The sequence below is a fragment of the Echeneis naucrates genome, chromosome 6, assembly GCF_900963305.1.
Source record: "Echeneis naucrates chromosome 6, fEcheNa1.1, whole genome shotgun sequence".
Lineage (NCBI taxonomy): Eukaryota > Metazoa > Chordata > Actinopteri > Carangiformes > Echeneidae > Echeneis > Echeneis naucrates.
Window position 1 is genome coordinate 5,423,507 of NC_042516.1, and position 27,317 is coordinate 5,450,823.

The 27,317-nt window shown below is 42.4% G+C and overlaps 1 protein-coding gene across 1 annotated transcript; it reads right to left on the bottom strand.

The window, feature by feature from the left end:
* Positions 1–13,918: 13,918 nt before the first annotated feature.
* On the bottom strand, positions 13,919–25,308 carry faxcb (failed axon connections homolog, metaxin like GST domain containing b). The gene is made up of 6 exons (XM_029505114.1): positions 25,049–25,308; positions 21,648–21,783; positions 20,555–20,751; positions 16,278–16,495; positions 14,962–15,078; positions 13,919–14,462 (listed from the first exon to the last, which is right to left on the bottom strand). Exons 1-6 carry the CDS (start codon positions 25,306–25,308, stop codon positions 14,143–14,145), a joined length of 1,248 nt encoding a protein of 415 aa, XP_029360974.1. The 3' UTR covers positions 13,919–14,142.
* Between the last annotated feature and the right edge of the window lie 2,009 nt (positions 25,309–27,317).

Consider the following 27,317-nt stretch of genomic DNA (forward strand, 5'->3'; position numbering starts at 1 on the left):
GCTTGGCTGGTTACATGCTAGAAGATATGATGTGATTGAAACACTGCAGACTGCCGTGGCTGAATGAATGAGTGTATGAATGAATGAATGACGTTTGATGTTTCTTCTAGGTAGTGCTCAGCAATAGCAACACTTAAACATATCAACAGCTTTAATTATGAATATTATGAATTTGAGCAGCAGTGCAGATAATTGTGTTATGATAGTTGTCAAGGAGAAAGAAAACATTTTTAGATAGATAGACATAGATATAATTATAGAATTTTTTTTTATCACTACATCAGCAAAGTCTATAGAACAACATACATGACGAATACAGACAGACATCTTATCAGGACATTCATTTCACTGGGGCAAATAATATATGTCAGTGTGATGTGGGGACTAGAAGTCTGTAGCTGTCTAAAATGCTAGAGCTGGACTGTACACAGCACATAGAGGCCATGGGAGCACAACGCATATCAGCATTGCTGCGAGTTGTCAGTGTTATCACCAGTTATCTGAACCAGGGGAGGAAATTGTCTAAAATGAGCCAAAATATCACTGAAGTGGCCAAACCTTTGATTTCCATTTAACTCGTCTTCCTCCTGAGGCCTGTGAAGGCTATTTCGCATGCACACCCCCTCCTCTATTGCCCCCCCCCCTTTATTCCCCAACCTTCTCATCCCTCTCCACCCCATTGGCACTAACAATACCCCTCTCACTGCACCGCCCCACTCTCAACAGGCTTCTGTGGAATTTATTCAAATATTTTGACATTTCGCCTCCCCTCACTTCCCGACCAGAAATGATTTGTGACAGCTGGAGATGGGCTCGGTCGGAGGAGCTTCCTCCAACACTCTGCCATCTTTTTTTTTCTCCACTCGTCCTTCTTTGTAGAAAGGCCGATTTTTCTCTTTCACTTTCAATCTTTTTCCTCTCCTGCTTTATTCATTACTGCTCCTCTTGTCAGCCAACACAAGCCTTGAAATCTCCTCTCCTTTTTTTTTTTTTTTATGTGACTCCACAGTGTGATAGACAAACTGGGTGATATACATCTATTTGTTGACATTTTGTATTTGCTGTCTTTTTGTGCCTTTTGCTCAGTGCCCTCCTGCTGTTTGAGCCTGTGCTGACACCATGTATTGGCAGCGCAGAGGGTAATCCTCCTCTAAAAAGCCTTTCATCTGAATCCTGTTTGGCCACCAACAACAAAATTATCCCTTTTATTATTTTTGGAAGATGATTATATTAAGGAAGTGATCACTAGTAGATGATCTCCACCTGACCCGTGTATAAACACAACAGCAAGTGAAAGCTGAAGTACCAACAGTTTCAAGGTGCCTTATTTTCTCACATGCATTTCAATGGGGTGAAGCATCAAAATGAGGAAGCAGTGTATCAGGCGATGCTGCCTGTGACAGCAGTGTGCGGACTACAGCGTGGCGCACTGACAACAAAGACTCCATTTGAATAATGCTGCTCATTAGTTGGGGGACAGGGCCTTTTTCTGTTGGCGCCTGTCCCTGGTCACTTTGCACCGCTACGATAGACAAACACGCTCACTCAACACCAAGGTTGTCATCCATCACCGCACTGAGAGAAAAGTACTAGACTCTCAAGACAAATGCGTCTTTGGGGTTTTTATTTCCACTGCAATGATTAGACATTTCCTCTTTTGAAGCATCACAGCATCACAACGCAGAGAATAAAGTGTTGCCAGCTTTCTCATACTGTACATTGTGCCGTCTGAAAAGAGCTATTGAAGAAAGATCTGACGATCCAGGCAAGACTCAAGCTGCTGGAAGTTCTTTATGAAGTCCAGAAACAGTGTAATGAACACCCTGACTCACCAGGCACTAATATGCTGATTATCACTACAACTTGGCATCAAAACAATAGGCTTCCTGTGAGGTTGAGCCAACCTCTCAACCTGTTAGACTTTATTCTGTGAGATGCTTTTTTTGATGAGACCTATGTGAAAAGAATGATATTAAAATTGCCTTTATATTAAACAAGACACACCAGCAGCCACTTGGGATATCTTAGCTTAGCACAAAGACTGGGAACAGCTAGACTGGCTCTGTTGGGAGGTACTAATATCATCCTACACCTCAGAAATTCAGTATTTCATTTGTTGAACGTATACAAACAACACAGACCAGTTTTGCCACCAGCATAACATTACAGACAACCAGAATAGGAGTTGTTTCTCAAGGCCAAGAAATGGCACAGTTGTCTTTGGCCAACCAGGTGTTCCCTGTTGTTTCCACTCTCTGCTAAACTAAGCTACCAATCTGCTTGTGGGTATGAATCTTATTGTCCTTGGCGACACAAACAGCTAATCTTTCAAAACTATTCCATTTATCATTTTTACCAATAAGCCATTGGGGATGCAAAAGTATGGGAGTAGAACAGTGTTGTGTAAACAACAACTGCAGTATCAAGTAACTCCATCTACAAGACGTGCACAAGCAGGATGCCACTAAAAGAATTTAATCAAAGGTGAATCTGTTATGCAAATGAAAAATTGTGAAAATGAAATAATTTGATTCAGACAGAAAAAATAAGGACATTGTGACTGTTTGAACAGACCTGAAGAAAATCCAACTGTAGCTCAATAAAAGACGAGAATCAGTCATCTGCCATGGACAGCCAGAGCTAATAAGTGTGTAACATGATAGAAAGAAAATTAGTTCATAGCTGTCATCTTCTTGATGAAGAGGCAATCAAAATCAAAGTGAATCATTCCGTAAGACGGACTGTGTTTTGGAATTCAAACGGGCAATGCTTCAATATGACAAATCAGCCGGTGTGGTGCATGTTGATTGATTCCATCCATGAAAACCTAATAGATTTAGCCCTCCGTGAATTTGGCTCTCATTAACCTCGCAGCGTTTTCATATGAGAATGTATTGGAGCCATTTTATCCACCACTCAAAGGCAATTCACTGGGTGATAAATCCTGTGGCTTATCTGGCTGCAGGTGACAGCACCGCAGAGCACTGAAGCTGGCTGGGGCACAAGCACACTGAAACACGCAGAAAAATACATGCACGCACACATTTTCTCGTTGCACATAAGACGTACACAAACCCACACACGCATTTTCTTGAAGGGGTCGCCATGGTGACCTGTGAGCGGAAAAACCTTGTGATCCAACGGGAACCGAAGACATGCTCCTCGACCTGAGCGACCAGCCGCAACAGAGAAACCTTCCTCTCAGCTCTCCAAATAAGAAGAGAAAGAAGTAGATGGAGGAGGAGAGAGAGAGAGAAAAAAAAAAACAGAATTCAATTACACAGTTGAAACCCACTCCTTGCCCTCCGGGAGTGATATCAGCACCATTTAAAAGTCTGATTACTCACAAAACCAATAACATTTTGATTCCTTGGTAATGGACCAGTAGATTAGAAAATTTAGATTACATTTAACTGCCTGTAGATTCTCATTAAAACGCCACCAACTAGTTAGAAACAATAGGTAATTAAGAGTGTAATGAAGCGCAGTAGCGTTAGTGCACGTTGGCTGTATGCTACTCTTGTGGGACCCAGCCTTACTTTGCACTTATCCTGCAGCAAAGCCATACCAGCAGCTCATTTGGGCAATACGACATATTTAATTAGATTAATGAATTTCGGTGGTGTCTCTGCGGGGATGGTTGTGCTCCTTGCGGTGACAGTATAACAACAGATTATATATTAGGGGAGGCCTACTGGTGGCAGGCCGGTACAGGTTGGTCCCTCGACAGAGGTGCGATGTGTGACGGTTTGGGTGGAACCTGTCTCACGCTTACTCCTGCTAAATTGTCAAATGCAAATAATCAGTACACGTGCTGCACGAATAAACACAAACTCTTATCCGAAACTCCAGATTTGATTTAGTTAAGAGAAGCCTTATGAATGAATGATGATTTATTGTAACATGGGGAGAACACAGAAGTAAGAAAGCTCAGGGTCACGAATGGGCTAGTGCCCATGTTTGGCGTTAAGGTAGACTCTGTGGCTCTGGATGGCCAAGCTAAATCCTTCTGCACAAAGTAAATACCAAAGGAAATGAAACAGGACATGCCTCTGCTAGACTGAGATCAACTAGTCTGAAATAGCTGGAGACGGTTTCAGACTCCCAATACACTCAAAACAAAATCACGGTTTAGTAATGTGTGAAATGTGGATGAACTCTGAATAAACATACAACATGAATTATGTGCTATTGACACAAATAACAATTTTTTATTTTTATTTTTTTATGTGGACAGCCCAGATTCAAATTCTGTTTAATAAAATCCTGTTGAATAAGAACAGTTTTATTTTGTTTTTATTTGCACCTCAGTGCATTATGGACCAGCGTGCCACAGGAGCTGAATTGCCATTGTCTCTCCTCCACCCTGACACTTCCGCTTTCCACAGCAGCTTTTCAGTGTCGCATGGCCTTCTGTTTGTGTTTCTTTCCGAACTCAATCCTTTGGGGTGGTGAAAACTGACAGATTTCTTCTCTCCATTTTCGCAAGCAGATTAGATGACAGCTCGTTTCACAATATTTCAGGTGCCCAGGGTTATGTCCTCGGTTTAAGGCTGCTAGAGTAGTCTAACATTTGCACAGCTTTTATTAAAAATTTTAGGTGTAGTTTGACAACACATCTAGTCTCAGGTTTGTGTTAGATGTACATTTTTACGTTACCTGAGGTGTGTAAATCTGTCTTTAGTTATAAGTGGTGCTTTATTTTAAACTTTGCTCTGGGCTACATGTGCAGTTTGAATTTTAGATTCTATAAAGTTGAACTTTAATTGAGGACCTCCAAGTTTTGATTGTCTATATAGCTTTGTTTTTTGTCATTTGCAATTTAAAACTTACAATGAAATATAATGTAAAATTGTGGTTTGACTTGAGCTTAAATTTTGACTGTTTTTCTTTTTCTTTTGCTTGATTTAGAAACAGCACATTATTCCTTAAGTGTCATTTGGCTGTGACTGCACACAAACATTGTCAAATATCTGTACTTAAAGATGGCAAATGTTCAAAAGAGAAGAGGCAAACACAGAACAGCTTAGTGTGAGCAGACTCCACATATCAGGCTTGAAAAACATACATTAAAGTCCCTGTAACTTTCAAAACACCTGTAATTGGTTCTCATTAGCAACAAACCACAGAGTGTGCTGCTCCCACAGCACACACTCTCACACCTCTCTGTAGCTGGTGTGGACTCTGTGTTGTCTGTGAAATTGGGATTTTTCATGTCAGTTTTCTTTTGTAGTATCACACTGCCCCCTGTAGGGTTTCATTCCAAGTGCATTGGATTTGCTATCACGCGCGCACGCGCGCACCCACGCACGCACACACACAGATGTGTATTTCTGTCTCATAGGATATAAATACAGACTCAGCTGGTCTATTTCAGTCATCCTTTTTTATAGAGTCATGCAGATCCATATTTCAGCTCGGCAAAAAATCACATTTTACTGTGATTTAAGTAACATCTCTCTCAACTGAGCTTCAGCGTGTGTAAACTGTAAATGGCTCACTGTATTATAACTTTTATGCTTTCAGAGACAGGCACAGATGTTGCAGTCTCTATATGTATATACAGACTGTATGTGAATCACATGGGGAATATGTCTAGAAAACTCACTCACATACAATACACACCTCCAACCTGGCGCAGTTTGTGCTTGTAAACACTTGAATAACTGAGCCAGATTCAAACAAGGAATCTTGGAAGAGGAGGAAGAGGAGAGGAGCAGAGCAGATGGCCCAGTGCAGATACACTCAGAGACTGGGAGTGCGAAGTGATCTCTGAAGGACGAGGTCTTGTATTGTTGTGGCTGCAAAGGCCGCTCTGTCACATGGCGTAGCAGGGGTCCCCAAAGAGCCAGGGTCTTATGGTGTCAGTGTCCCCCCAGTCCTCATCCCCAGCCCTGGCCTATTGTCATTCCTGTTTTTTAATTTCTCAAACGCAATCAAGTGTGACACAAACTGTTTACCTAGCGTGTCTGCCACAACCAGAAAGAGAAAAGGAGGAGGGAAAAAAAACAGATGCACAAGCCAGGATCTCAGCACAAAATAATCCTCCATAATACCAGAGAGTTTAAAGAGGCTTTGCCAACACCTCCCTGAACCCCCACACCCCCACCCCTGCTCCTGCCACCCCCACACTTACTCAACCTCTCTTTGCTCTTATGAAAAAAGGAGGGGGAGATAAAGAGAAAAGAGGAGGGGGGGGGAACCACATCAGAAGAAAGCTGTTAAATTCGCCCCTCAGTCTTGCTTTGGATTGCTAATTATTGTTTTTAGAGCACAACAATTGGGGTATTAGGGCATAAGCGGCTAGAGATAACATCCAGAGGAAGAGAAAGGAAGGGAACGGTGAGGAAAGGAAAGAGGAGCACGGGGGGCACAGATAATGGGTCGACAGAAGGTAAGCTATGATAGGTTCTAGTCCACAGTGGTGTCTCTGTCTTTGTGCCTCAACACGACACAGTATCAGGAGACTGACTGCCTTGCTCTGTCTCCATGGATGTGGAAAAGTGAAAGAAAAAAGTTTCTAAAGGTTGGCAGTAAATGGATCGAGAGCGGGCGAACAGGATGGTAGAACACATTTTGTCTTCATATGTGTCTCAGTTCAAATATTAGTATAAATATCAGATAAAGACCTCACCTCACTCATTATTCATTATTTTCATAAAGACCACTAGAAAAATATAATCAAGGTCTGCAGCCTTCCTTCGTTTTATAAGCATTGCATTGCTTTTCTATTCTGGGCTTGGCTTTCACTGCAGGTGTTAAAGTAAAGAAAATCTCTGAACTTCCTGGATGCTATCTGCCTCACAGAGGCAAAGGTAGCCACCAGCCAGAGAGCATAATGGAACATGTAGCAGCTAAAGGGAGGGACTGAGGAGGCTAAAACCAGAGCAAAAGGGAGAATGAATACTGGACTTAGACTTGGCTAAACATATCAAAATCAAAAAATATGTGCCTACAAGAGGCCGTTTTAAACACACAAGTTTTTTATATGCATGCTTCAAACAACATATTAGAAGTGAGGTAACTAAAAGTAATTACTAATATAAGTAGAAATCAGTCGAACCTTTCCTCAGCAAGTGAAATTAAGGGACTGTAGCTGAGAAACAAGATCATCAAAGCCTGCCTTCTCAAATTGAAGAGTAATTTCATTCTCAAGAGGAAATGGAATGCTCCATGTAAAAAGGCTCAGCCACATAAAATTCTCTTATCAAATCTAGGAACTGTTAAATAACAACAAATAGAAATGGTAGAGAACACAGAGTGAGAAGACTGAAAAACACAAAGGAGTCAGTCCATTTAAACGCCAGTAAATCAGAGGTAGGATTTTGAAATCAATGTTGGCTTTTATGAGTAGCCAATACAGAAATTGATGCATCAGCAAAGGTGTCTGATGGTTGACCTTCACAGATCTTGTAAGGCTTCTTGCTGTCATGAGCAGCACAAATAAAGTGTAATACTGTAAAGGCACATTTGTTTTCAATGTCTAAGTTGGAGAAAAAACAGAGGCAGCAGCCAGTCTTGATAGGGGGTCAAAACCTATTCAGGAGAAATAAGTATGTCATCATGAATTATGGATACATTGACTAATGCCAATCACCGTCTGACTCCACCGATAATGCAACAATACAGTCTTCAGGAGAATCAAATATGCTACATTTTTACATATCCAGCGACCTTCAGACACATCATTTCTCTGCCTTTAACAGCTCAGAGGGGTCACTGACGTTGCATGTTTTTGGCATAGCAATGAGCTTTACACTGTACGCTGTTCTGGAGATGTACTCAAGTGGCAGAGTGTGCAGACAGGTAGGTGTACATTATGTGTATATTAAAAGGCCCACATACACATCCTGGAGTACCATCTTGTCCTTTGAACAGGAATTTGTTTTATTACTGTGTTATAATTTCAGATATAACCCGCTCTGTTTACTATTTCATCATTAGCTCATGGAACACTGAAGCATCCTGGTGGGAGTGAGAAATACAGTTCAAAATGATGCAACATCTCATCACATCAGTGACGATTTTTTTTTTTTTTTAATACTCACAGGAAGCATTTATCTAAACGCTGGGCATAATAAAAGTATAAATATACTACCTGGTAGATAATAGGTGGTATCTCAGAGGAAAGGAAAAAAAAAAACATCCTGGAAAACTCACAAACGCAGACACACACACACACACACACACATTCACACACTCCCTGGCTTTTATCCTGTGGCTGAGCAGGCCAGCCAAAGTCATCTGGAAGCTCCACCATGCCAATGAATAAATAAAGCTGTAATTAGTAAAGAAAACAGCGCCACCTGTTGGTGTCTCACCCCTGTGAACTCAGGCCATTATAGGGAGCTGTGGGAAACACCTGAGCCTGCAAACGCTGCGTGTTAAAGGGTTGGCAGACATGAATAACTTGTGTGTGAGAGAAAAAGTGAAGAACATTTTCATGTGGGCCACCCATGTAACCATGTGTGTTTCAGGGCTTCCATTTGTAAAGAGGCTTACTGAGCATATGTGTTGGTATTGTGAGAGTGTGTGTGCATTTGTGTGCTCCTCTGTGTATGTGTGTGTATTTTAAGAGGTCCAATTGCATGTCCTGGGGCCCACCTGGCAGTGCAGTGCAGATTCTGAGGCCCGAGCAGCTGGCCTGGGGGCTAGTGAGGGTGTTTGGTGGGAGGAGGTTTGAGAGGGGTGTGGGGGGTCTTCCATGGCCCCTGTCCCACCAGACCCAGACAGTAGGAGGCAGATGGACAGGCCAGAGTCACTGCCAGAGGGCCAGAGGGCCAGAGGGGCCATGGGGCAGAGGGAGAGGGCCAGCCAAGACCAACTGAGTTCATACATACAAAAAAAGAAGAAGAAAAAAAACAGTCTCTCTCTCTCGCGCACACACACTCACTCACCCACTCACACACAAACATAGTAGCTGATGAAATATATGTGGAAAAAAACTGCCTTTTGACATTGAACAGAAAATAGCTAGGAACATAGAGCATACAAATGATTCATTTAATAACAGATAATGATAAAGGTTGTTTTAGAAAAGCTTTTCTACTCCAGAATTTGTGAGGGTTGAGCTTTCTGCCAAATGCGCTCCAATCATCTGTGACTCATCTATAAGAAAAAAAAAAAAAAGAAGATATTAATGCCTCTACAAAAACAGACTTGTGAGCTCTACTATGAGCAAAAACATTTTGCTACTGAAAGACAAGAATGTGCAGGGGGCAAACAATAGCACATGAAAAATGATGGCTGCATGCATGTTTACGCCTAGTTCAAAAAAAAAAAAAAGGATCAGCTTTCAGCCTGATAAAAACCTGTGTTAAGGTCAATGTCCAAATACTATGCCACATATTACATGTCGGTCTAAATGCACTGAACACTGCAACAAAAACACGTAGTGTACCAGAGCAAGGGCTGCTGGACAGATGTTCCCTTTGACTATCAACAAATGAATAACATCAATAATGAACAGAGAAAGCAGGTGTGTTACATTGAATCAGAACAGAATAGAAAACACTTAATTGGCATTCAGGGCTGCACTACTGTACACATATTTGCGTATGACACACACTGATGCTCACAAACATGCATCCACCAATCATCGGGTCTCTTTTTCAACTTCCTGCAGCTGCTTTCAACCATGCACTGGTGGAAAAGGAGAAATCAATGCCCAAAACAACACTGCTTTAAAGACAGGCAGACAAAGTGAGTTGAAGGGAATATGTTTGAGTGCGTGTATTATTGACACAGAATTTATTGCGTATGTTTGCTATAGGTGTTGGTGTGAGAGGTAGCCACCGGCTCCAGTAGTCCAGAGAGCCACAGATGCTCCACTGTTTGTGTGTTGACTCTCTGTAATTTGTTTGCTCTAATTTGTTTTGCTGTACCAGGGGAGTTCCGATTTTAATTTTGCTCTGTGTGTGTTTACCCCTCTTTGTGGATCGCTGATCTGTTAAGCAAGGAGAAAGAGAGAGAGAGAGAGAGAGAGAGAGAGTGAGTGTGGAGGGTGGGCTGTTCAGAGAGCCAAATTAAAAAAGGAGCAGTGCAGATTGTTTTAAGCTCTGGCAGCCCCTTCAGGCCCAAAGGCCTCGCTCACAGCCTGCACCTGCTCCGTCCCCCCGGGAGCCTGGTTCCCTGATCCGTGGCCCTCGCTTCTCTTCCCCGGGCCGCTCGCCCAGCGGTCTCATCCTCTCCCTCCTTTCTCGCTCTCTTAAACTTAAATAATGATATTACCTATTTTTATACCATCTTTCAGGCAAAGTGCTTCACAGACAAGATTAAAAACAAAGGTCAAAAACTAAAAGTAAAATAAATCAAAACATGACCTAAAAACAGAAGTTACCCATATGAAAAAAAGATCAAACTCTTTATTTTCTTGATAAGGGAGTTTACTGTGTTTTGAATGAACAGTGATTTTAAGGACGCCTCTTTCCACTCCTCCCTGGTGACTTCCCTCTATCCCTCCATTCCTCAGTCCTGGCCTCTTCACCCCTTCTCTCCTCTCAACCACCTGCTCTCCTCATCCCTCCTTTTCGTCTTGCTCCTGGTTACTTCCCTCCTTCCTCAACTTTCTCCATTGCCCCTGACCCCCCCCATAACTTTTCCTCCACTGCCTCCTTCTGTCTTGCCTCCAGCGACTGGCAGAGTCTTAATCAGCCCCCCTCCACACCTGAACGAATGCAACTTGTTAGCCTGATTGAAAACTCACAATCCCAGTCAGAGATATCACAATATTAAACAATAAAATCCAGTGAGCAGCTCAGTAAAGTAAAGTAAAGACATACAACCCAGGACAAATGATAAGGATGCATGTTTAAAATTGTCACAGCTATTCTTTATTGAAATCATCCAGTCTCTCCACTTTTAATGACTGCAAACCTATAGGCAGTTTGATCAGTCAGTCAGCTCTACATACAGTATGGTATACTTTGTCACACATACAATATTTACAATAACCCAGCAGTAATGCTATAACATGTTTTCCATTAACAAGACTCCTGGTTTTAATATGGCTTGAATAAAGCAGTCCAACTGAATATGAAGTCCAGACTAGGTGAGAAAATCACACGACCCAGGCCAGGGCGGGTCAAGATGCAGACCACAGGACAACACGATGGAAGAAGGTTGTTTTTTTTTAAGAGTCTGAGTCACTGGATCAAACTGGTTTTCCATCACTAATCGTTGGAACAGGCTTTTGATTTTTAAGGATATGTTCACTCATAAGACAAAAGATCATGTCTTCTCGGTTACATACAGTGGTACATAGCCATGCAAACACTTTTGGTTTCCATTATATCCAGGTTCAAACATTTTTGTCTCCAGTCAAACAATGAAAGTGAATAAAATGTTGTTTGTGATCCTCACAGCACTGAAAAACAAAAACATTTAAAGCCGTATCTAACTGGAACCCTTTTTTGGCCACTTGGGGGCATGAGAACAAACAGCACAGACAGACCTGTGAAGTTCATATGATGAGAAACATGAGCATTCATTTGAAGTTATGTTGGGATCCACCTGTTGAATACAAATCCAACTTTCAATCTCATTTTATCTCTGTTTCGTCCTTTATCAACTTCTGGGGGAAATACGAAAGTCAGCAGGAAACAGCATCCACTGTGTTCAACAGCTAGATGCTGATCCTCTGCTGCTTGGTGCTGCCAGAAGCAAACTCGGTGTTAATCAGAGCTTTTTCGATGGAAACAGCTCCCTGTTAGGTCTGTAAATCAATATGTGGTCACTGTACAAATTCTGACTGCAGCAGCTTTAAATAATTAAACAAACACCTCTGTACCAAAGCGATCCCTGCTAGTTTAAATATCTACCAACGCCAGTGGGAACTACAGCTATGAAAGATTAGCTTGTTGAGTGATTCAACAAGCTTTTAACATGAGATGCAAATTACAGTCAAAAATAAACTTGTATGTTTACTTTATATAAGAAAGATCACTAGGCAGATGTACAAAATTATGATACCACAAAACCATCTGGGAATTACTGTATGGTCACATTTGAGATTTGTTACAACAGAAAGTATGTGTATAAAGGTCCTATACATATCTATATAAAGATCTATATTCGTGGGTTGAGTTCCCAGTCTGGGGCCTCCCCATGTCTGCGTGGGCTTCCTCCGGTTACTTCAGTCTCCTCCCACCGTCCAAAGACATCGTGTTTGGGTTACTTGGTGACTAAATTGTCTGTAAGTCTGAGTGTGAATGTGAATAGTTGTTGGTCTCTGTCTGTCTCTGTGTGTTGGCCCTGTGATATATATATATATATATATATATATATATATATATATATATATACACACACACACACACTGATGTCCGTGTAAAGCTGTCAAGAATAGAATAGTAATAGTATTTTACAATGCTGTGAACACCACAAATTCAATCCCATGTCTCCCTGGATTAGGGTGGAATCAAGACCTGGAAAAGTAAAACTAAAAAAATGGCATGCATGGCTCAATATCACCACACCAATGTGAGAAGACACAATTTGTTATCTAAGTGAACTACTCCTTTCACGTAAGTCACGTCTACTCTATATGCACCACAATCTTTTTACAGCCGTCCTACTGTATTGCCATTACAAGCACTTTGACCAAACTTAACATGACAGATAAATGTGAACATATCGTGAGACATTTGGTCCCCTTTCCTTCCTCCTCCTGTCCCGAGAACTTCTTACTCAGGACTTTTCATTTAGTGATGTTCAGTTCGGTCTGATTTGGTATCATGCGTCTCTGCAAGGATGTTTTCATCATCTGTTTCGCGGATGACATTCACACAGATTGACATTCAGACACACAGCCAATGTAGGCAGCACAGTCCCCTCATAGATACACACATTTATGCATCCCATAACCCCCCCCCCACCCCCCAGCAGACTGTACCCGTTGAAATAAAGTGAAAATACATTTTCACTAGTGCAAAATAACATTTCTCTTTGAGATGAATAAAAAACAGATTAACAAAAAATATATATTTGACACATACTTTCATAAAGAATTAATAATAATCAAGGGCACTGATAATAAATCACAGAGGATTTTCACCCTTCAGAGCAGTCAGACCAGTAAGGCTGATTTTTGCTGTGCTCAGTCACAGTATGCATGCAAAACATGTATATGCACACACACACAGATAGGTTACCTATGAATGTGAACCACAACGCTAAAGTTTAGGACTGAAAGAGACACAATTTGCTGTGTTGTTTCCACTGCAGGTCCTCCTGGTGGAATGACCTTGATGTTACAGAATGAAGGAGATGTCAGGCTGACTGCTGCCACCATCTAGTGGTCTAATATAAAAACTGCATCTTCAACAAGATTAAAAGGATCCATGACTGAATGTATTACCAAAAACTCCAGGCTCACCAAACAAGTAATTAATTCATGGAGAGAAGTAAGATGAAAACCAGTAAATTAAACAGGCACGAGTCTGCTCAACTTCCGTTGTCACTCATATCCAGTTGGCCTACAGGTTGATCTGGGCTCAAGATCAGATGGAGAGACATCTTTTTTTTTTTTTTTTTTCATCCTGAATCTTCCCACATAAAGTAGTACAAAGGAGATGGCATAAGGATAGATCGAGGACACAAACCGGAACTCACTATCAACTGTCTTTCCACCTCAGCACATAGATGGTTAACAGCTGAGACACAGATGTTCCTTTTAGCCACATGATTGGTTTCCACCTGTCTGAATGGGTTTGTGTATTCAAACACACGACAGAGTGATGTTTAGTTGCATCATTTCATAGCAAGTGAAGTGCCACTTGTCTTGTCTACTGTACTTTTCATGAGATGTTTCCTTCGTGTTAACTTCTCCTACCAGCTTTTGCATCTTAGGACGAGACAAATAAGGCAAAGAGAAACTGCCACAGGGACAGTTCTGACATTATGGGAGGGGACAAACGTTTCAGTAGCATGTGCATTATGAGGTTAAGTCTGTATGCTCTGCATATAAATACCCAATGTGTCCCCCAGGGAGTTATAAGATGTTTGGTATTGAGCTGAAGTAGTTTCTTCAGCTGTGAGAACTGTTGTCTGGACAGGCGCTTTCAACCAGGTTTATAAATCAAAGCTAATTGTTCCTGCCTCCTGTCAGTCTCATCCAGTCAGCCAATCACAGCCATTCTCAGGTCAAACCTCCAGGTCTGGCATTAACTCCTCCTTAAGCTGAACATCATTGTCAGACCCAGTGCCCACATCAGAGTCAAAGAGTGAGTGGTCGGAGTCGGGCGAGTGTGCGTGAGTGTGTCCAGCTGAGTGGCTGCTGCCGTCGCTGTCTTCCAGGGTGTCAGTCCTGGAGAAGAGGCCAAAGTCCAGCAGGCCTGTAGGCGAACCATCACTGCTAGTCTCGCTGTCTCCATCGTAATAAACATCCTCCACCTCCACAAACCACTCGGGCCAGAACCTCCGCCGCATTCGCTCGCAGAACATGGCCAGGTTGATCAGCTCTCCTGTAAAGAAAAACACAGGATTACATGTCCAAGCTTTTAAAGATAAAGCTGAGTCCCAAACTGAGTTTGCTGCAGAGAAACTAGGGACACTAGGGAAAGATAATAAGACAGGCTTTTTTTTTTTTTTTTTTGTCTGCAAGCTCTTTCATTATGTCTCAAAAAGGCAACCATTTCTACTGTCTGGAGAGATAAGACACTTGGGTTCTTGCTCCCTGCTCTGTGGAAGTTGGGAAAACACCAATCAAAGCACTGCAATGCAGCAGAAAATTACTGCCATCTAGTGGCAGCATGAGAGCTCTGTGGCTTAAAGGAAGCAGTAGGGAAAACAGTATTTACATTGTGATGTAAATGCTACAAAAACAGCAACACAACAAAATTCTTCATGCAACAAAGTTACTGCAGATATCAGCCAACAATGTGAAGACAACTATTTATTTCTAAGTGTATATGACTAAATGACTTCCAATATATTCTGCTGCACTGATGTCTGAACACTGACCTTTGATAAGTTGTTCTGGCCGTGTCCCAGGAAGAGTCCACATAGCCTGTGCTAGATGCCCAAACACGGTAGCATCTAGAGTTGACATCTTAGAGCCCATGAAGTATTTCTTATCTCCTAGAGAAAAGAGAGGAGAAGTTTCACAGCTGAGAATAAGATGCACATATTTTAAAAGCAATTGTGTGGTCGCAGCTCAGAGAGTCTATTCTTTGAGTGAAATGCTCATTATGCCACCCGTCACATGCCACTATTTATCATGTTCAGCTTCGTGGCAGTCAATGGGGTAGAAATTGAAAATGTTATTATAGATGTCAAATTAAGTAGTCAGGGTATAACAATGCTTTAAAAAGTAACATGACCTTAATATCTATAGTTGATACAAAGTGTTTGTGGCCTTAAAACCAATTGAAACTAAATCAATGATATCCTCCTTCCCTGCACCTGCAGATAATACACGTCTTAATAAACCAATTTCATCTTGGTGGTGGAGAAGCAGCACCTTTGGCAGCCAAAATACATTTTAGATTTACGCTTCTAGCACTTAAGCTCGGAGCAGAACATTAAAAGAGAAACCACATGGTCGAGCAGAGCACCCATGCATTCACTACGGGAGCAGCTTTCCATTTTACAGCCAGTGGTGGTCATTTGAAATGGCACAAACAGATCGATGCAAATCACTTTTCTTTTCAGCATCTGTCTGTTTATTTCATTCTGATGCATCCCTGTGGCTGACGTCTGGACCTTTTCCACTACTAGAACCGGTCAAGGATGAAATTTTGATATTTTAATCCGAGGAAAGTGAAATAAATTTTCTGAAATAAATAATTCAGGGTGCCAGGGCGGTTGATTACTGCTTCATCATAATGTTTTATAAAACCAGATTAGCCTGCCAGTGCTTTTCAGTTCTTTTAATGATGATGAACTGGGCTGTAAAGTGGAGGATTAACAAACAGATTTTTCTTTTAGGTGTTTTTGTGGGTTTTATAGAAATATGTATTTTGAAAATGTGTCAAATTTTTCACAACTCTGAATGAAAAGAACTTTTGGAATAACAGGGTAGTGTTTTAATAAAAGAAACAGAAGTCTCTCTGCCAGTGGCCAAAGATTTGTGGGAACAGAAGCATGGCATTTTATTATCCCTTATAGTAATTATTTTATTGGATCAAGAGTTTGCTGCTCATTGTTTTAATGAGGCAAGTGTTGGATCTAATCATTACATTTCCATGGCAAAGGTTTTGAGAAGAGGCAGTGTGAATGCTTAACCTACAGGCACACAAACACACAACAAGCATACATATCATGGCCCCGTGCCTTACCCAGCAGTGTGGCCAGTGTCCTCATGTCTTTCTCCATCAGGGCGTAGACCTCCTCCTTTGAGAAGCGTCCGATGCCATGGCCATACATCTCTCTGCGCACCATGCCGCCATTCAGGTGGCTCAGGAGCCACTTCAGTGTGTCGCTCAGAGGGCCACTCATCGCAAGGAGCTTCTGGGTTTCCTCCAAATTGTCCACCCACTGACAGTAAGCTATTGTCCTATAGGACACACAAAGTTACACTGGTAAACTGATTCTGTAATAATACGATCGCCAAGCCACTGATTTGATTAATCTGTGAAATTTAAGACATTAAACACCTCTAGCAGAATTTCTGAAAAAAAAAAAAAAATGGAATTTGACAGTTGTCAAATAGGGTGTTGCGCTCCGCAAACACACAATCTCTCGGGATGGAGCCATTGAAGGTCGGTGTCGGCAGCATTAACTGGTCTGCACCATGTGATCAATCTGGGGAAGTGTATGCTGCGTCTGGAGCTGTCTGGGATGTTTCCTGACATCCATGCTGGCAGGCTGGAACCTCACTGGTAGAGACTGGTTTAGGCTTTTAGTTTGCCATAATCCTGTTTGTAAATTCTCACTATAGCTTTCGTTCTTTGTTGGGATTTTGGCAAAGATTTCGAAAGATTTGCAAAATCTGATATCACATCGTTCTCTTGGGAAACATTATGAACATAATATTGGGGCCAATCTCAGCTGACATTGAGTCAGGACAGGGTGCACTCTGAATTGGATTAACCGCGTCCTAATCAACAAAAGTACACCGTCCCACTGCCATTCATCAGCTTTACCACTCTCAGGTCAACGGCACAACACAAAGACATATATTCAGAATCTCAACCTGCCAGCTTGTTTTGAATGTTTGGATTCGGTCACTCCCTCTCAACCAGAAAGCGTTTAGGGGAGAAAAGGTGACACAGCTGAGAAATTCTTACAAACGAATACTCCCACTTATTACTGCACTGCAGTCTCTTCATGGAGTCATCCAGATTTTGTTTTGCTTGTATTAAAATTAAAAAAAGGAAACCTGGGCAGCTACAGGAGCCATCCTGGCATCAAGCAGAGATTTGTCTCACAGCAGCACACAGACTGAGCCATGTTTAGGTGTAAACAAGATCGACTCAAAGCTTCAAAGTCCCTATTTAACGCCGGTCCAATTTATCTCCACCTTTATGACTGCAATACATTTATTAAAAGGCGCCAATAAAAAAGCGATTGCTCTGCCTGGATTCTCCTAATTAATACACACAATGAAAAGAGTATGTGCCCCTGATATGTGGAACCTCCCGTGTTGTTTCTGCTCTTTGTTTTGCTTGTTTTTGCAGTCAAGCTGTGCGTGTGGACATTAACAGGATTACACTGCTGCAGACTCGCACACTTGCACATTCTCACGCTACCTTACTACAAATACAGACATGGAAGCCGCATGTCACTTTTCTGCTGGTAGGTGGCGGTGACGAACCCATTAGCTATGATGTGACAGTAAAGAAGCCTCTGCCTCCAGCCTGCAGACTTCAGGATGGCTCTCTCAGAATGATCACTCAATGAAAATTGAATTAGAGTATCTGGCCTACATTACATATGGGAGTGGTTAACAGCCACACGCTGGTTGCAGTATCTGGAATTCCACAAGGATGTACTATCCTTTGTGTCCAGATTTGGGACATGTGCTTTATCTTTATCTAGCTGTATTTACTATATGCATATGTTGGGCCAGCAACCCCACCCTCGCCAAATGTGAGCTGGGATTGGCTCCAGCACCCCACAAGACCCAGAAATGGATAAACGGTAGACGATAAGTGAGTGAGTGAGGTGTGTCATGGTGTAAGACTAGCTGCCTGTGATCAGCATGTTGTTGGCTGTTCATCCATTCAGCATTGGCCTTCAGCTGAAGTTGGACTGCTGCCAACTTGGAGAACATGAGTCCAATGTCTTCTCTCCTTTTAGTTCTGTTGTGTGCCAACTCCTGAGGGAGAAACCAGACTCTTCAGTTGCTAACTGTCTCTATCTGTTGTTGGTACTGAATAGGTAAAAAGACAGTTTGTCCCTGAAAACAGTTGCCTGTGACTGCTTGTGGCAGTAAAACAAGCTTCCTGTGAAACAGGTTCTTGTTTTTCCCCATTATCTTTCTAAACTAGCAAGGTATTAAAATGGCTAAAATGCTTTTTAGATCTAAAAAAAAAAAAAAAAACTCTCCAGGTCAATAGCTCTCACACGTTTTCACATCCAGGACCCTTGTACTGACACAAATTAAACCATGGACCCCAAGGGCATAAGATTTTTGCATTTAGATATTTTATGACACAAAGTGTTTGAATCTGTCCAAAATAATTATACAATCTGTTATTGTGTAACTTATGGATGGAATTATGGCGAATTATGCTGGAAACTCCCCAGGAATATCTTTAATTGACCCTGAAAGTCTATGGACCCGTTCTGTTCTTTGTTCTTCATTATTGTCATCTAATAATTGAGACTGATCGACTGAAATGGCAAATGAAGCAAAAAGCCACAGTTGGCAGTCCTCCAGCTTCCTGTTGTCTTATTTTTCCACCAGCATCATTTAGATAGTTGGCGAAGAACAGTATCTGTATGATCCAACCATACCACAATGTCTGCTACTGCCTTTCACCAACATAAATAATTCAATCAATACTTCTATATGTCGGCCTAAAGAGGGCCTAAGGTGGAGGGAGGGGCAGAGACAAGAGAGCTGGAAGGTGATACAAGCAGAGAGAGAGAGGGTGGGTGCATGTTGGTTACACAAATGACCTCTGTTACTCAGGTGTGTTATACAATTCCCTCTTTGCAACATAAATGAGTCAATAGCAAATCTGTTTTCCGTTTTTTTTTTGTTTCTCCAATGCAAATTTTTTCAACCAAAGACTACACAAGTCTCATACTTATTTACGTTCTTTCACAAAGGTGAAAACCTTTAAATCTGTTTTTGAGTCATTGACTGATTCATGAGTCTCCATACAGACGGAACTAGCTGGTTCTCTGGTTCAGTCAGAACTATCTGGGGTTTAACCATGGACTTTCGGAGAACCCCCTCCACACTCCCCCTCTCACCATCTACAACAACACAGCCCCTTCTGTGGATCTCCTTGATTCCTTGGATCACACATAGACACTGTCCAGAAGAAGGCCAAGCAGAGTTTGTACTTCCTGCTGCAACTCAGAAAATTCAATCTGCCACAGGAACTGCTGGTCATCTTCTACGCTGCCTGTCTGTGCTGTGCACATTCATCACTGACTGGTTTGGCTCAGCCACAAAACAAGACAGGCCTAGACTGCAATGGACAAGCAGGTCTGCAGAGAAGATCATCAGTGTTTATCCTCCCACCATACAGGACTTCAGGTCCAGTGTCAGGAAATGGGTATCAAACATCTCTGCAGACCCATCACATCCTGGACACAACCTTTTTAAACTTCTCCCCTCAGGCAGGCGCTACAGAGTGCTGTTTGCAAAAACCAGCCACCACAAAGAAATTTTCATTCACCAGGCTGTCAGTCTGATGAACACTGTACATGACTGTAAATAACACATGGTTAATTTAATTCTCAGGTCATTTGTACAGGTGTTTTTTTTTCTATCTGCTCTGTGAATGAACATTCAAGGTATACTTTTATATTCTCGTCTAAAATGCTTGCATACTGAGATTGAAATGAACTAGCGTTACAAAATTTGTTGTTTGTGTGCACAAACTTGACGATTAAAGACGATTCTGATTCTGGTCTTTTGAATAGAGGACAACAGGCTACATCACATTGGATCAAACATGGTTAGATCAGTGTGTGTAGCGTGAAGTGTGTATATGTGAGGAGTCTGGGTATTGGAAGACGGATAGTGCTTTTAGGAAATGGAAAACACTGTGAGTGGCACTGGGCATGGGAGGAGTGGTAAGCGATTTCCTAACAGCAGCGTGTGTCTCACCCAGGGCACTGGAGTGACTCACTGCAGAGAAATATGGCTGATTGGATAGCAGTGATGGTGAAGATTTTTTTTAACCGTAAATGGCAGATTATTGTTTTCAGCTTGATCATTGTTGATGATTCCATGATATCAACAATGAGCTTACATGTTAAAATGTGCATTTCATTCTGAAAATGTAAACGCAAATGTAGATATTCAAGCCAGAAAATGTAGAATTTTTGCCTTCAAGCATGACAGTTATGGCAGGTTACTCCCTTTAATCATTTTAGAAGAAGGTGGCTTGATAATTGGATTTACAACAACAGGACTGTAGATGTCGCATACCAGTAAAGGTGCTCCTCAACCATTTTGGTGACAGCTCGGGACACAGCTCTCTCCTGTGGGGTGAGGTTCCTGTTGAGGCTGACACCCAGCTTCTCTTCCAAGAAGTCCACAATGAACTCTGACCCCGAAGCCTGCTCATGGTTGTACTCCAGCCAGGGCATCTTACCCTGAGGCGACAACTTCCCGTCAAAGTAGTTCTGGAGAAGGAAAAAGCTACATGTGAGAGCATGAACAGATTCTTTATATTTTCTGTATTTTTTCAGACGTGTTTTCCTGTTTTCTCTTTCTTTTTAAGCCACATCTATAGTTTTTCAGAATTTAGCTTTCTGTTGTGGATTACAGCATACTTTTACCAATATTGGCCTCTGAAGGGAACTGAAATAAAACAAAAACAAACAAAAAAAAAAAAAACCTTAAACAAACTCTTAGATTGAACTGCAATCAGTGATTAAGAGTCACGAGCAGTGTTGCCAGCTCTTGCGAATGAAACAAGCCCCCAAAAAAGTGAATCAACTTCTCAAATAAATACAAAAAAAACAAACAAACAAACAACCAGTGACCTAAATCTACAACACTGTGTAAGAGAGAGGCAATTTGTATTGTTTGCTAGAGAACAGTAAATATCTTTCATCTATTACAAGGGAATACTGGGCACCTCCACAATAACTCATCAGGTCTTTGAACATGCATGGGTCAGTTGCACCATTACTATGGTTACTAGTTTTAGCATATTGACTTCTTCATCAGTCAAAGTAGATCCAGCTAGTTCACCGAGATGATCGACATCTCTGACTGATGTGTGACAGGCTGTAAGTGGCTATCTTCAGCTCACTTGTTTGCCTTAGCTCATTTTGTTTTAAGACAGTCAAACCGATGTCTGTAAGCCTCACAGATGAAAAAGCTGTGGAGTTGTTTTTTTTTTTTTGTGATGCGTGTGACAGCTGCAGCTGCAGTGTTCTTGGAGTAAATATTGCAAGAACTGGCTATTTATTCCTACAAACTACTGAAACTGAAGCTTCACCAACAGATATTCATAGAAACACCACAGCAGTTGTTGCTTGTGTCCCTCTGTGAAGCAGAGTGTGTGTGTCACCTGGTAGGGCAGGTCCACCATGCGCAGGTATGTCTCTATTTTGAGGCAAAAGGGTGAGAGGCTGGGCACACCATTCTTTGGCCTGGAGAACTGGTGGAGGATGATGGCATCTTTAGAGTCCAGCTCCTGCTCCTTCCTGCACACAGACAAACAAAGTCAAGTCAGTACAGTGTTGTTTGGACTTCTCTATTGCTCATTGACACAGACTCCCAGAAATGCACAAAAAAACGCAAAGCTGAATATGTATTTTACTTTTTTTCTGACATTTCATTTTAAAAATCAATACAAAACTTTCATTTGCGCGGTGAATATAGTTAATAAAAAAAAACATTGACACAAAGCAGAATGCCACTGTACACAATGGTATAAACAAAGAAATAGTCTCTGACATGCGAATTTAGGGTTTCATATTAACGAGAAGAGATGTTTCCCATTGTGTTTGATGCTTTACAGAAACGACTGTAAGTAGTTGATTCTTCAAGGAGGAAAATAAGCTTTGATATCTTCAACCCTGCCAACTGCATGTGGACTCCAGCAGGAGCAAAAGCAAAGAGGCCACTGATACGAGCTTCAAACACGGCAGTGGCTACTTTCCATGAAAATGTTCAAACATCCTGAGTCTGGCTGGAAATTGGAGCACTGTGACATAAACACGGAGCAATACTCAGCATGCAAACAGAAAGCAGGAGCTGCTGTTTAGTTTCCAGCTCTGACAAATCTTCCTAGGAGGAGCAGGTCACTATAGCACTGACAGTCCCCATGTTCCTGAGCTATAGTTTTTTGGGTTTTTTTTTTTTTAACACTATGCAACCACCCACCAACCAACACATTGATTTTTCAGTTTGCAGTGACTCAGGTGGCCTTACCTCATTAACATTCAAACAATAGCTCTGTGCCGACCTACATTTCCTGCCCCGGTTGAACTCTGGGATGGAAAATCTGGACTATTCACTGATTTATAGGTTGTTGTGGTTTACAGTCTCTTTGTCTCTTTACCTCACATATTAGCAATACTATCTTGTGTGAATTATTACCTATGTTGACCTGTTTAGAGGAAACTATACTATAATATGTTTATTTGAGGCTAGCTATTTGAGGAAGTGAGAAAAGTTGAGCTTGAATTTAAATTGACTACATGTGTAGCCTATATGTGGAAAAAGATTTTTGATACTTTTTTTCCTGTATCACTATAGCCACTCAGCTGAGTGCTCTTAGGAGCGTCAGTTAGAGCTGAAATTATTGACGAAATGAGTCATCACATTGCTCCAGTTTCAAGCTGCTGAATGTTTCCAATCACTCTCTACAGCTACAGTCACGCTGTAAAAGCCTGCATTTATAAATGACTGCATTGTTTGTGATGTCAGGGCAAGCAGTGGAAGTGAGGTGAAAAAAAAAAGGAAAAGAAAAAGAAAAGAAGGATGAAATCATTTTTAAAATAGATCACACCAGTATCAACACAAAACACGATATAAAATGTGCTGTACGCATTACGTACGCTTTACGTATTTAATTGCCATTTCTCTGAGACTTAAGTGTGCACAGCCTAATTCCATACACTTTACTCGAGAAAATACATTTAATTACTGATCAAGTCAAATCTGTTTCCTCACTAGTTGTTATTAATGCTCCACACTGGAAAATTTAAAATAAAAATTTAATCTACTCATACTAAGATTCATATTCATACTAAGATGATTTGATGGACAGTATATTCAGGAAGGAGCCACACTGTTGACTCTTCTGTCAATGTTCTGATCTTATCATTAAACCTACTTATCATTAAACCTACCTACTGTAATTCAAGTAGCATCTTTCACTGTTGGAAAAGGCAGCTGTTGCAAGTAAATATTTGCATATACCTGCTATTATCAACTCCTCCTTTAACCCCAGTCTTCTGCTTGGGGTGAAAGATGCATTGGCAGCTGATATCTCATGGATTCCCCTGATTTTAAGGTGACTTTAAATTGATGCCACGTATCAGAGGTTCATTTCAGAAAATGACCCATTACTCTTCGGGTTACAGTCTAACACACTACATTATTTTGGCTATTTATACATTTGGACAACAGGCGCAATATATAGCGTAGATTGGTCCATGCATAGGTCAACGTGTCATAGATTACAGGTCTAGGTCTTCATTTCATAACGATAAAGATTCACTGTCAGTCTTTTGTTACCTTAATAAAGTGCCCATGCCAAACTTGGTGTTACTTGTATGAAGATGAAATTAGTTTACTTTACCTTTACGGTTTACTGAGTTTTACACATGGAACAGTGAGGTAAACAGAACACACGCTAAAGTAGACAGGGTGTTTTAGTTTACAGTGCTGGTTGGTTGTTTTCCTACGCACAGTTTGTGGGCTGCTGTAGTGTGTTGTGGTGCTGAAACAGCTCCGGGTCGCTGTCTACAGATATATGGTGCTGAAAGCAGATGCGCTGCTGTGTTGTGGAGCCAGTCTGTGTTTGTGTCTGTCTGTGTGTGTGTGTGTGTGTGTGTGTGTGTGTGTGTGTGTGTGTGTGTGTGTGTGTGTGTGTGTGTGTGTGTGTGTGTGTGTGTTCATTTAAATGCAATGCTAAATCCTCCCAGAAGAGCCACTTAAAGAACTGTGCAAACATTAAAGGGAGCTCTCATTAGACGGACGGGGAACAAAAAGCGACTACACGTCACATGGAAGGAGCAGATGATGCCGGCAGGCTGCGGGTCCAGCCTCCGTGTCCTGCACGTGATTCAGCAGTAGCAGCAGCGTTACTGCATGAAATGCATGGTTACGCAGATTATCACGGGGGAGGGTGAGTGGAAGAACAAAGTAGCAGGCCACTGTTACAAGATGTACCTCTGCTCCCCGGCACTGGGCTGGCCCAAAATAATCCGGAGTGCCTGCGCTAACAATAGACCCGAGCTAATCACTTTCACATTGTAGGAGATGATCGCCTCTCATCCATCCGCTCGCGCACACAAACACACACAGACACACATACTGCTGTTGCTGCACATGTAAGTGTGTTTGTACACAGCTGCAGCTGTATGTCCCCCGGGAGGAGTTCGTGAAAGCGCTCGGTTTGTACACGCTCAGGTGTCGACCGAGCTGGCACACGAGCGGACGCGTGACTCCGTTTTTTTTTTTTTTTTTTTTTTTAATTATTAATTTTTCTCCCCCTCCACCTACTGTCGCGTCCTTGGAAGGAGGCAAACAAGGAGAGGAAGCACAGCAACCACCGCGAGATTTTGTAAGCAAATGACATCCCACAGTTGCGCCTCTACATTCAGCCCCGGTCCCCAATGACACAATCCCCGGTCACCGTCTGCAGCGGTGAGCGGTGTCTAGACCCTCAGCTCCGGTGAAATAAATAAAGAGCCGCTGTTGGTAAACAGATGAGGCGTGCTGTGCAGACAGCCCTACCTGATGGCGAGCAGCTCATGCAGCAGGTAGGCTGCAGCAGCCAGCAGGGCCCCCCCGGTAATGTACAGGGTCTTCTTCCACCAGGAGTCCGAGCCCAGAACCGACATGATGCCTCCGTAGTCCTGTAGAGGGAAGGCAATGATATAGCCATACAAAGACTGCTGCTGCTCGGAGGTGCACAGCCCGAGGGGCAGGCTGTGATTCCGCCCGAGCTCCACCACACACGGCCGGGAAGAGGCGAAGCCGGCAGCCCAGTACATCCTCCCTCCCACCGGTTAGAGCCGGCCCGCTGCCTCCCCGCTGCAGTCCCCGGTAGGCTTCATCCGATCGGCCGGCGGGGCTCTACGGCACGGCGGCGATGCGGATCATCTCCCTCCACATTATCACCAGGGAGCAAACATTTGGACGCCCTCCCCAGTCTGACGCTCCGCTCCAGCTTCCCTGCCCCGGCAGCTCTGAGAGCGTCCCCGGAGACGCACAACGACTTTACTTCCGGTGACAGCTTTCAAAATAAATCACCCTTGTTGCTTTCTGATGCGATGCTTTTTGCAGTTCTCTTTAAGCACTATTTACATGTTGAGACTATCACTTGGTGAACTAGTGAAGCTGTCAGTCACACATACCCCTTCTTGTGACAACTAAATGTTCATGTCTAGACTGCAGGCTTCATTACCAGTCAAACTGCACATTATTTTGGCTGTAAAATGGCAGTACACGGTTTATATGTTTTGAATTATGGTTCAAAAATCGATGATATTCATCTGACTTTTATATCAGACAGACATGATTCATCATCACATACTGGAAATTAATCATTATTGTAATTTTGCATATAAACAATGATAATAATAAATTAAATTGGTTTATTGGTGACTGTCTGTAGTGTCTGAGTGTGAGTGTGAGTGGTTGTTGATCTGTGTGTTGGCCCTGTGATTGACTGGTGACCTATCCAGGGTGAACCCCACCCTCACGTAATAGGAAGTAGGATTGGCACGAGCGCCCCCGCGACCCGGAAAGGGAGAAGTGGTACAGGTGGCTCAATGAATGTTTGTTATTCACTAACAGGATCGAACAAGCAGGATTAATATGACAATATTTAGCTTTTTCCAAAATAGTCTAATATTTTGGTTCTAGTCCTACTCATACACAACGTGTATTTATTTTTTAAAAGTGGTACTTAACCACATAATTTTAACATAATTTTTAAAAACTTTTTTTTATCCCTAAAGTTTGCTGTGCTTGGGCTGTTTTTGCAATAAATAAATGTGCGGGTGTTGGCATATAAACCAAAGTTGCGATTTATTATTATGATTGATTATTATGATCAGGTGGATATTATTGAAAATAATATCCAAAATTGATATAAACGAATAATAACGCAATGTGACTGCTTTTATTTTTAAGATGAATTTGGACCCTTTCCGGTGCTAACGCGTTAATGTTAGGCAGCTTGATGCTGCTGGCCTATTGTCTACTCCAGTGGAAAGTCACCCCGCCCTGACAAGCTCCCCGCATCCCAGTGAAACCAGTGTGTAATCATGACGAACACAGTCTGCGGGTCATCAACACAACATGACACACAATTCATCCCAAATCCGCGTGAGGGATGACAGTGTGACAACAAACACAGCCTCGATGTGTCCCCTCTCTACGGGCTCAGTCACTAAGGACCTAATGGCATGAAGAGTTCGCTGTGCTGCCAGCTGAGCACCACAGAGGCTCCATCCTGTGAGTTCAGACAGACAGCAGAGTCCATACTCACTCTGGGGAAAGTTCGCAAAGTGAAGAAGAGGTTCATCTTGACTGACCGATCCAGCAGGTGCACTGACAGTCTGTGCGCCGATCATGCCGAGAGGTGGACGGGACAACTTGGGAGAAAAGAAGGTTTCGTAAGCCGGATCTTACATCACAGTCTGGATGATCCCGGAGCCAGCGCGGTCCCGTCCCCTGTCCGGTGACGGCTGCTCCCGGTCCAGGTCAACAAAGGGAGCTCGACTTGAGCCAAACGGGACGCGCACCAAAACATCGACGGCAACCGTGCATGGTGGAAGTTCTGTGCGCGCTCCGCGGAGCCGCGGGCGCACGCTCCACAGCAGCAGTTCATGTTTTTGCATGCGGCTGAACTAACGTGCGGAAAGCCCGCTGGAACTGCCCCCCCCCCCGGCTATTGGACTTTTAAGAATCTCATGTAAGCATGACTTATTCTCTGCCACTGACATGATTTGCATTATATAATACTTCCACAGGAGGCCTATTATAATCTCAGAGG

Bases quoted from the DNA above. Each gene is read 5' to 3' on its own strand.
- faxcb (XM_029505114.1), bottom strand. From the start codon at position 25,308: ATGTACTGGGCTGCCGGCTTCGCCTCTTCCCGGCCGTGTGTGGTGGAG. The intron at 16,496-20,554 runs GTATGCGACATC...TGTGTCCTATAG, and splicing joins GTTGAGGAGCACCTTTACTG to GACAATAGCTTACTGTCAGT. The intron at 15,079-16,277 runs GTAAGGCACGGG...TCTTTTCTCTAG, and splicing joins GACACTGGCCACACTGCTGG to GAGATAAGAAATACTTCATG.